The sequence below is a fragment of the Festucalex cinctus genome, chromosome 2 (assembly GCF_051991245.1).
Source record: "Festucalex cinctus isolate MCC-2025b chromosome 2, RoL_Fcin_1.0, whole genome shotgun sequence".
NCBI classification, from domain to species: Eukaryota; Metazoa; Chordata; class Actinopteri; order Syngnathiformes; family Syngnathidae; genus Festucalex; species Festucalex cinctus.
The window spans coordinates 25,083,427-25,093,992 of NC_135412.1; the positions used below are offsets into that span (position 1 = coordinate 25,083,427).

At 40.1% G+C, this 10,566-nt stretch overlaps 2 protein-coding genes across 2 annotated transcripts; one reads left to right on the forward strand and one right to left on the reverse strand.

The window, feature by feature from the left end:
• Positions 1-792: 792 nt before the first annotated feature.
• ssr4 (signal sequence receptor, delta) lies at positions 793-3,908 on the reverse strand. The gene is made up of 6 exons (XM_077513990.1): positions 3,693-3,908; positions 3,086-3,204; positions 2,837-2,911; positions 2,491-2,580; positions 2,350-2,415; positions 793-1,130 (listed from the first exon to the last, which is right to left on the reverse strand). Exons 1-6 carry the CDS (start codon positions 3,742-3,744, stop codon positions 1,026-1,028), a joined length of 507 nt encoding a protein of 168 aa, XP_077370116.1. The 5' UTR covers positions 3,745-3,908; the 3' UTR covers positions 793-1,025.
• A 417-nt stretch (positions 3,909-4,325) lies between these two features.
• On the forward strand, positions 4,326-9,150 carry naa10 (N-alpha-acetyltransferase 10, NatA catalytic subuni). The gene is made up of 8 exons (XM_077513994.1): positions 4,326-4,610; positions 6,090-6,188; positions 6,259-6,317; positions 6,410-6,455; positions 7,496-7,611; positions 7,692-7,736; positions 8,067-8,151; positions 8,740-9,150. Exons 1-8 carry the CDS (start codon positions 4,590-4,592, stop codon positions 8,905-8,907), a joined length of 639 nt encoding a protein of 212 aa, XP_077370120.1. The 5' UTR covers positions 4,326-4,589; the 3' UTR covers positions 8,908-9,150.
• Positions 9,151-10,566: the final 1,416 nt, after the last annotated feature.

Here is a 10,566-nt window from a genome sequence, read left to right on the forward strand (position 1 = left end):
AATGAGCGCCTCCCATGGCTCAACCCACACGAGCTCAACGTTCACACCCCCTGCCTCTGATCACTCTAATCACTCTACTCGTAAACAAACAACCCGTCTGCCTACACGCCCCCCGCCGCTCCAGCCACGCCCACTCCCAACCCCCGCTCTGCGATTGGGTGGAGGGGGAAACAACCGTCTGTCCACAGACACCACCCAGAAACGTCCCGTTGTTGACAAAACAAACACAAAATGGTAAAATATAGGCTGGAGGTTGGGGGTAAATTAAAAAAATCACAACCATACATTAACTTAAGGCTAGAGGAGTAGACTGAGAAGGAGTTAAAGTGTGTGCATCCTGTATTTAAAAAAGTGCCTTTTCCAGAGTGAAACTGGCAGACAGCGCCTTTAACGAAAAAACAAACTAAAATGAAAAAAATAATAATTTGTTAATGGAATAAAATAAGGCGGGGAATGAGTAGTTAGCACGTCTATCGTTTTAGTATTTGGTAATTAATTTAACGCATGAGCCTTTGGAGATGATTTTAAGTATATTTATTCAGAATAAGGATGAAAAATAACGAATACTGAAACAAACTATAAGTAAGCATGTTTTAAATTAACAAAAACTAATAAAAACTAACAGAACCACACCAAAAATTAATTAAAACTAATAAAAAAATAAAATAAAAAAAAAAGACAAAAACAAATGAAAATTCCAAAACTATAATAACCCTACATATAAGATATTATTGTCAAGAAATAAGTTGACTTCCTCTTTTAAGGTAAGAAATGAATTGCTGTAGACTGGAAGACCAAAAGAAATCATTTATTGATTTGACGCGTCAGCTTACCAAGCAGTCCAGCTTGGTGGCCTGAGAGTAATAAAAAGAACTGATGCAAAAGTCCATCAGAGCACATACAGACACAGTCTGAATAGAAAAACAAACAAACAAAAAATATCCGACAGACTGCTGACCGTCTCTGAATCCAAAGCAGATGTTTGCAGCGGTATTCAGTCTTAAAAATCCAAGTGTGGATGTTGATTAGGCTTGGATGGTGTTCTTGGCGCTAAAGGCCACATAGTAGAGGAATATTCCCACAAGGGCCGCCACCACCTCGGTGGAAACCCACGGGCCGCTCCACGCACCCTGAAATCACAATGGCACAAACATCAGTCACATCACAACAATTAGTCAGCAAACTTCAATTTACAATGTCACAAAAGGTGGACAATCTGTGGCAGTCCATCCATAATCTGTCTTTCAATTGGCATAAATAAAAAATAAAAATAAAAAATAAAAAAATCGGACAATTATTGCCCTTCAAACATCAGCCAAAACAATAAGGCCAGTTAGGCCAAATGACATATTGTTTCCCCTTTTAAATGTTAGACTGTAATGGGAAGAAGCACAAAGATTCCAACGCTGTGAAAGTACCCTGAATGCACCATTTTCCTTGCGCAGCATTAGCAACGAGTAAGTGTGTAGCGTACGTGATTTTGTTGTCCCTAAGCGTCCTCTAAACTGTTTAATGACACCCCAGTTGGAGTTACCTGTAAAACTAAAAGCACATGGCAATAAGAATTACACCCATTGTATATTTAAATACAAAACATGCTTCGTTTTTAAAACATTGCTAGCCTCGCGCTAATGCTAAAGTGAATGGAGGATCCCTTTCAAATGCTAAAGTGAAGTTAGCATAGAATTTGGGAGTGTTTTTCCTTCAAATAAAAAATATTCACACAAATGCTGTGGGAATACATACCCACCGGTATGATAACACTTAATCGGCATGTTTTTTTTCTGCCAAAAATCAGTATTGGCATCTGTCTCAAAAAATGCATATCGGTCGGATCCTAGAAAACGTGATTATTTGTTTTTAATCTAATTATCTCATTTCAATTTTAGGCTAAGAAAGGGTGTTCACAGGACTAGCTTGATACAACATGGAGTGTGATACGATGCAAGGACTTTGTTTTTTTTGTTTTTTTTAAAGTGGAAAGATTTAATTCGGTTTGATTCGCTATGGTACGGCTCAAATTGAGAGCGTATTATCTCTGGATCTGTGTCAATTGGCCGCTACCTCTTTGATAGCGACGTACTGTTGATCAATTGTTAGTTGTCGTCTTGGTTTTGTGATGTCAAATGCGAACAGCATTATGAAGACGACTCTTTAAATTAGTGTCGCGGGGCCGGGCGAACGTGTCAGCGGCGTGACGTCACTCCCGCGGCAATTTGAAAACACGCACGGATTATTTTTAAAAAAAAATTCCACTCACTCACAGAAGCTTACATGTGTGAAAAGTGCATTTTCCTGAGTGAAACCGTCTGACAGCCCCTTTAAGTAAACAAAAGAGACAAGACTCACCCTGTGGTTCACGTTGACAGAGAATAGCGGCTGGATGGTGTTCACGTCTTCATTGTTTCTCTGAGCCTACAAAATAAATAAATAAATAAACTCAATTCTTATTCCGAATAAATGACTCAAAGCTTAGCATCTGGTGCTAACCTTGCGCAGTGCGCTGTAGGACTCCTCGTCGAAGAATTTGACTTGGTAAGTTCCTGAGCTGGCCTGCTTGTGAGGAAGACTCCAGGATACCTACGATCAAGTTGAAAGCCATGTCGAGATTAGACACAAAGCAATCAGAATGGTGAGTAGAGTATTTACTGGCAATCAAAACAGAGCATTATTCCCAGAGCTATTCGAATGACAATATTTCATTTTGGAAGTAAGGTTGCTTAACATTTCTTGCACTGCAACATGAAGCTAACCGTAAACTAATTTGCTGCATATCCATTGACACTATAGCAATCGAACTGAAATGTTAAAAATGTGTCAAGTAGGAAAGGCCTACCTGGTACTTGCCAACATCCTGGCCTCTGGTCACAGGAAATTGTCTTCCATTTACATCAGCATACAGAGTAACGCTCTGCAAGAGGTCACAATGGTAATGTTACTATGGCAATGGTTAACATTGCAATGGTTGGCAATCGTTAGGGATCATTCGCAATGCAGTAGTTTATCAATGGCTATCAAATGGTCACGGTTAGCAACAGCTTTATGTTTCTTGACGAAGTCTGCTGCATGTCGCTTTGTTACTTACTTGCGCTCCGTTGGCACAAACCAGGCTGAGCTCCACGATGAACACCGACTCTGCGGAGATGACAGCGTCCGAGGTGGTGTAGGACGAGGTTGTGATGACCGGCTCTGTGCAGCTCTCTCCTGTCACAGGAAACATCACGTATGATGTATGTTACCATCTGACACACCATAGTTATGTGGATATTTCCATATCACGTGAATCACGTCACGATTCCAAATTCTTTATATATGTACTAGTACACGCTTTGTCCTCACTACTTTTAAGACAAGCCAGTTGCAAAACAACTACTTTTCTATTATGTCAAAACTGCACTCGCTGACACCTGCGCACTTATAATACTACTGGTGAAGCCGCTAGTAGTACTGATAACATGCGTTTGGCAATGTTGTACAGTAGTGGACAGTTTTTCCTGACAAGTACCAACTCGTATTCTGAATTATCAGAGGGCACAAGCAGCGTACTATGTACAATGGACATTCAGATGGATATAAATACTATGGAATGCTCAGATGGCTTTTCAGTGAAACACTTAGTTCCAGTAGTAGCTCATTAGCGAACTAGCTTTTGAAAAGCAATGTTGCCCTATCGTCGGTATCGTCGAGCTTACCCGAGCAGCCAACCACTAGCATGGCGAGAAAGGCAACAGCTATTCGGATCATTGTAGCTTTTGGGGCTTCACGCGTTTAGTTAAGTGTTGCTCTGGTAAATTTCTATTGCAACGCTGCCTGTTCGGTGACTGTAGACCGGGGCAGAGGAAAGGAAAGGAAGTCCGCTAGTCCACATCAGCAAAGCACGCCTGCCACGCCAGTGCACATGCGCCGTACTGACGTGACGTGTAAAGTACACGTAATCAGATCGTAACCAAAAACCATTAAAAAACAAAACAAAAAAAAACTTCACATATATTTTCATTTATTCGACAAAACATACGTAGACTGCTAAGTTACACAACTCTTTGCACATTATATTTGTTTTCAATTAAACAAAAAGACAAAAGTCTCTCTCTCTCTCTCTCTCTCTCTCTCTCTCTCTCTCTCTCTCTCTCTCTCTCTCTCTCTCTCTCAGACACACCAACAATCGTTCACTAATCTTATCCACTACGCCATAGTCACTACTGTATATCGATTTTTATATAGGCTACAGTGATCCCAGCATATTCTTTCTTTCTTTTTTTTTTTTCTCACCACCCACCTTGACCCTACTCTTATTGGACGGTGGTCACGTTTGCAAAAAACATGCATTTTCAAAACAAAACGGCTTAGCGTTTGTAGTTTGCACGGTCGTGAAGCTTTTAATTTGAAGGAATTGAAGGAATGTATGTCCTCACTTCGTCACCGGAATGGGGTGTTGCTATTATGGCGAAACGTCACACCTTCTTCCACTCCTTTCTTTGCTAGCCACGCTATCGACAAGTTAGCTAGACCGGCTAATTTGAGTGGTGTAGTCATTACTATGAATTGTTGAGTGCTGTAATCTAGCTAACGCACCACGGAAACGGAACAATATGAATATACGAAACGCCAGGGTAAGTAAGCATGTTGCTATGATTCGTCTTCACTGATTTTTATGTTAGATGGTGTGTGCCACTTACAGTGTATGTTAGCTCAGCTAGCCGCATCACGTTAGCCGACTAAACGGGCTGCTGTAGCATTATGACTAGAGGTGTGCAAAATTTCCGATTCTTAGATTATTCACGATTCGGCCGTGCAACAATCGAGAACGATTCACAAATGTCCAAATTCCGATTATATAAATATGCCAAGGGAAGCGAAACGAGCGAAAAGTACGCGGAACTGAAACGCAGTAGCGCGCGCGGTCTTCGGGACGCTTTTTGGGACGGACCGAGAGTACACATCCACAACTCACGCCTCGAGATTCAAAACAACAACAAGCATGGCTGAGCTGACCAACCCACCTCTTCGTGAGATCAGACCTGCTCCGAAAGGCAAACAACTTGAGGCAGAAGTATCAGCTAGCTGGCTGCAGTGCGTCGGTTAGCGTTCTACAGGGCGCTGCGCAGTGATACGAACGAACGAACAGAAAAGTAGTGGCTGGCGGTAATGGCGTCTGACTTTATTCAGAAAAGAGTATTGTGGTGGAAATGTATCACGCTTTTGAAAACAAATAGTTTTTAGAAGAAAAACGCTTTATTTCCGAGACCCCAGCCAGCTTGCTGGACTATTTTCCTCTCGTCCAACGCCGAAGTCAGCGCTGATCGCACACACGGGAGGTGAGGATCAAATTGAGATTCATGTTAAAAAAGCCGAACGATCCCATTAATGTTTACACGTTCATGTTTACACAAGTTAAAAAGCAGAAAAGCACTTGAGTTTTTTTTTTTTTTTTTTGTACCTCTGAGAAACTTTAATGTTTACATGTTCATCTTTACACAACTTAAAAAGCAGGAAAGCACTTTTTTTTTAAGGCATTTGTATTTAAGTAGTAGTTCACATTGTCTTTCATTTATACCTCAGTGCACTTTTGAGTGGATAAAAATAATATATTTTTGCTCAATGCTATGTTTTATTCTGTTTAAGACTGAATATACTTAAAAGCTGTTGTTACAGAATGAGGACTTGAGTATTTTATTTACTGTTTTGAACTGTTAACTTGATACTGAAATAGTAGTTTATTTAGGCCTGAGAGGACTTTTGTACTATTTTTGTAACTAATGTACGAAACATTAAAAGCGCCAAAATACATTGTTTTTTTTCTGCTGCCTGGGGGGAAATCAATAATCGTTTTATAATCGAATCGTCGCCTCTGAATCGTAATCGCAATCGAATCGTGAGGTGCCCCAAGATTCCCACCTCTAATTATGACCATTATTCTATCTGTATTTTTGCATACGTTATGCATGTTCTGTAAGAGGCGTGAGGATTTGTATTTTATGGGCATTTTATGTTTGCATTTATTATGCAGAGGACACATTACACTTTGTGTGTGTACTAATGCCACTTTTTTTGAATGAAACTTTTCAATTGTGTCATGTCTTTCATTTCAGCCAGAGGACCTTATGAATATGCAGCACTGTAACCTGTTGTGTCTGCCAGAAAACTACCAAATGAAATACTACTTCTACCACGGACTGTCGTGGCCCCAGGTTGTCCATATTACGTCTCTTTATACTCTTTCTTTTTGTATTTTTGACACTCTTCTTACCCATGTTTCAGCTCTCATACATCGCCGAGGATGAAAATGGCAAAATAGTGGGTTACGTGCTGGCAAAGATGTAAGTGTGGTACACACATATATTGTCACGAAGATGAATAACCTTTTGTATAATGGGATGACTTTTTTTTTTTCCTTTTTCTTCCCTTTTAGGGAGGAAGACCCAGATGATGTGCCTCATGGACACATCACATCCCTGGTATGTCTGAGCAAGTGCTTGATGAATTGAAGTCAGTTGGTTTTATATTGTATGATTCAAGTGAAAACCGTGACATTATTTGGGGGCAAAACAATTGGTACTTCAGGTGACAGTATGACACCATTCTGATACATGCATTTGTCATTATCATGTCATGGAATTGGATATCTTCAGATTGAAATCAGGCCTCCTTCAAATGTTGTACATAAAAATCCGATACTTAAGTCTTTAATGCAGATCCAGGGGAGTCCATACCACAAAATAAAAGAGCAATAACAAAGAATAAAAGAGGGGAAACAAGGGTGTGGGAATAATAATATAATACTAAAAATAACAGCAATACAGTACGATACAAACGATGCAATTGCCAGTGAGACATAAACGTACAGATGTGATACACAGCATTAATTGTATTTTTTTTTTGCCATGCTTGTAACTGAAATTAGCCACATCTCAAATCAGCTTCCCCTGCAGCACTCCAAAAACTACCAACCTTGACTCGTATACCAGAATATACTGTAACAACAAATGGCATGATTCTGTGAAGTTTGCTGGCGCCATCTAGTGGCAGAAGGTTTAAATGCAGGCATAGGTTCCTCTGGTATGTCCACACTGCATTACAAAAACAAATTTGAATTCTAATGTGACCGAAATACCTCCGTGAAGTTACACCAGAAGGAGCAGAACGGATTGAAGGCATTTCCATTCATCATTCTCAACTTTTGCAAGCATGGCCATGGAGTGATTTAAACTCATAAGTCAAGCAATACAGTAAGTGGAAATCGCCAAAACAGACAACAAATTATAGAGCATGACACTTGGGGCTGAGCAATTAATCAAATTCAAATTGACATGAATAATCACAATAAAGAGGGGAAAATGCAATGATGTTTTTCAAAATCATTCAACCTTAAAAAAAAAAATAATAATGTCGCGTGTCATGACACGTCTAGCTTTGGGGTCATAATATTTCAACCCTCCAAGTAGTTGAAGGCAGCTACACGTCAAACAATAAGCAAGTGGCCTTGATCGTGTCTCAGGCGGTGAAGCGCTCCCATCGACGTCTGGGTCTGGCTCAGAAGCTGATGGACCAGGCAAGTCGCGCCATGATCGAGAACTTCAATGCCAAATACGTCTCGCTTCACGTACGCAAAAGGTACAGTGCATGTCCTTCATCAAAGATGTGGGATTACTACCCCGCCCTGTTTTCTAACCCTTTTGCTGTTGTCACCACAGCAACCGAGCGGCCCTGCATCTGTACTCAAACACACTCAAGTTCCAGTAAGTCCCTTCAACTACAATGTGCTTGCATGCTTGTCAGTCATCCACATCTTGGAAATCCAAAAAAGTTGAATTTTGGCAGATGGACTTTTAAACTTTTTTTTCTTCTTTTTTTTAAAGTTTTTTTCATTTCTAAATTGTAGTTGTGGAGTTTCTTCTGTTTATGTTTGAGCCCATGTGTCATTCAGCAACCAAGAAGTTGGCAAAAGTCAAGTTTTGCGGAATGTACTTGCATGTTTTCCAACTTCAAGCCATGGAATGCATCATCCACTTGTTTCTTTCGTGGAGAAAGTAGAACGGAAATGAGCTGGGTTTCTTGTTCCTGCGCAGAATTAGTGAAGTCGAGCCCAAGTACTACGCAGACGGGGAGGATGCCTACGCAATGAAGAGGGACCTGGCCCACATGGCAGATGAGGTACGAACAGAATAGTTGTAATTCAGCAAAATAAGAATTATGAAAGAAAAAAAAGTTTTTCCCAATTTTTCCGGCATCTTACGGACCAAAACAGTAACTGAAGCATAATTTATTTGTGCAATTTCTACACTGTCAATTTGAATTGATTCATCGAATAATTATTACTATCATGTGACTGAATCATTGATAGATGAATGAATCAATCAGATTTTTAAAACATGTTTAAAGGCAGGCCATTAATGCAAATTGGCAGTGCAGCACATGCACAATTAAGTATATTTCTGCTGTTACTGGTTTGGTCATGTCAGAAAATCTGCAAAAATGTTCATTTTCAAAGCAAAAGCAGAAGTTTACAAATGTATGATTTGCATGTTGTGGTACTACACTAAAGGCACACAATTCACTTCAAGCTAGTCTGTACTGTATACTGTTTATAAAAATAAATAAATAAATAAAAAAACACGGTGGCTTAAAAATCTACAATGAAGCGGAAGTTGACTCGCTTATAGTGGCAAGCGTAATGGTGGGATGAGCACATGTCGAGTTTGATTGCAATGTGATTTTGTATGTGACTGTGGCATCCCTTAGCTAAGAAAGCCTGGCCCCCGCCTGCCGGGTCAGGAGGCGCCGTCCGGCTCTGGTGACCCGGACAGAGAAAATGAACGAGACAGCGGCGGAGAGAGCAAAGAGCTGAGCGAAGTCAGCGAGGCCACCGAGAGCACGGACGTCAAAGATTCCTCCTCAGATTCTCAATGACACTCATGGACTTTGTTTTTGTTTTTTTTTTAAAGGAAAGAAAAGAGGAAAACAACTTATCTTCTTTTTTAAATCGCCGAGTTTACAATGTGCTCAAAATCAGGACATTATTTTGAACTTTGACGTGTGTGTTTGTTTTTTGTTTGTTTTTGCTGTACACTTTGGTGTGCTCATGCAATACACTGATGCTACTTATGTTAGAGTACAATAGCATAATAATTTGAATAAACATTGGGAAATGAAGACCTGACAGTGTTGGCCAGTTCGTAACCCCCCCCCCCCCCCCCCCCCCCAAAAAAAAAGCCTGAAAACTGGTCAATTAGGAATGCTGATACATTTTTCAGCATTACTAATGGCCCATTTTCAGTATTTTTTTTTTTTTTTTTTTTAAGCTCCTCACTTTAGCATTTTGGTGCCATTTTGTGACATCTCGAGGCTGTTCTGACGTGCAAGATCCATTCCACCCTGAAAACAGCCAACATGCTGATGCAGATGTTATGACCAGCATTTGCTCGTTTTCACCAAATAAAGCCATATAATCATAGAAAACGTATTTAAGAACTTCCCCAAATCTTTTTTTTTTTTAAATTGCCGTTTCTTTTCCGATTACGCAACATAATCCAGTTTACAGGAAGTGTGTGAGTGAGAAGTTCATGACTGAGAATGTCCACAGAGTTTGATTCGGGCCACCGGAAATCGAATGTAAAGTATTGTAACTTAGACATGGCGCTTCAGAGCAGACGGTTGAGGAGTTCAGTTATGCACGTGAGGTCAAGTTGCCACCAAAGCATTTCATGTATTTATTTTTTGAAGCCGCGTCATCACAAGACATCCCGAGGGGATTGTAGCCTTAATAAAATATCAGTCGTCATCAAGTGTCACCACTTAACGTTTTTGTACGCGACGCCATGGCCATATTTATACGGTTACACCATTTTTATGCATTCGATTCCTCTGGTGAGTACGACGGCGTATTAGGGCCACACACACACACACACACACACACATATATATATATATATATATATATATATATAGAGAGAGAGAGAGAGAGAGGAGAGGACGGAGCAATATGAAGAGAAAAAGTGGCAAATTTTCCACTTTTTAATATGACGAGAGAAAAAAAACTGCCACATTTGTCACTTTTTAATATGACGAGGAAAAAAAGTGGCAAATTTGCCACTATAAACTGGCAACTATGATATTGTTAACCTCTGCTAAAGCAATTAGCATCTCCTTGTTTGAAAACACGACCGAAAAGTACGTTTTAACGAGTTCTTCCACCATAGACATTTTGCAAACTGACTTGTGTAGCGTGACACATGCGTTTCCTTTCTGCCGGCACCACACTTGACACAAACAGCCGCGCGACGAGAAAAAAAATGGCAAATTTGCCACTTTTTATTATGCCGAGCAAAAACGTGGCGACTTTGCCACTTTATAAACTGGCAAATATATTGCCCCCGCCCTCGAAATAAAAAAATCTTCGTGGCCCTAAGATGCCTACGTAGGGTGAGTGATTACGTACGCCTTCATTTACATTATTTTTATTGTCTTCTAACAATAAGTGTGAAGCGCTTTAAAGGGGCTGTCTGCCAGTTTCACTCAGGAAAATGCACTTTTTAAATACAGGATTTAAACAAACAAACTACTTCTCAA

Coding starts and splice junctions, on each gene's coding strand:
- naa10 (XM_077513994.1), top strand. CDS start 4,590: ATGAATATACGAAACGCCAGG. Junction 6,318..6,409: donor GGTTACGTGCTGGCAAAGAT/GTAAGTGTGGTA, acceptor CTTCCCTTTTAG/GGAGGAAGACCCAGATGATG. Junction 7,737..8,066: donor TCAAACACACTCAAGTTCCA/GTAAGTCCCTTC, acceptor GTTCCTGCGCAG/AATTAGTGAAGTCGAGCCCA.
- ssr4 (XM_077513990.1), bottom strand. CDS start 3,744: ATGATCCGAATAGCTGTTGCCTTTCTCGCCATGCTAGTGGTTGGCTGC. Junction 3,205..3,692: donor GCTAGTGGTTGGCTGCTCGG/GTAAGCTCGACG, acceptor TTCCTGTGACAG/GAGAGAGCTGCACAGAGCCG. Junction 2,581..2,836: donor AGGATGTTGGCAAGTACCAG/GTAGGCCTTTCC, acceptor ACTTGATCGTAG/GTATCCTGGAGTCTTCCTCA.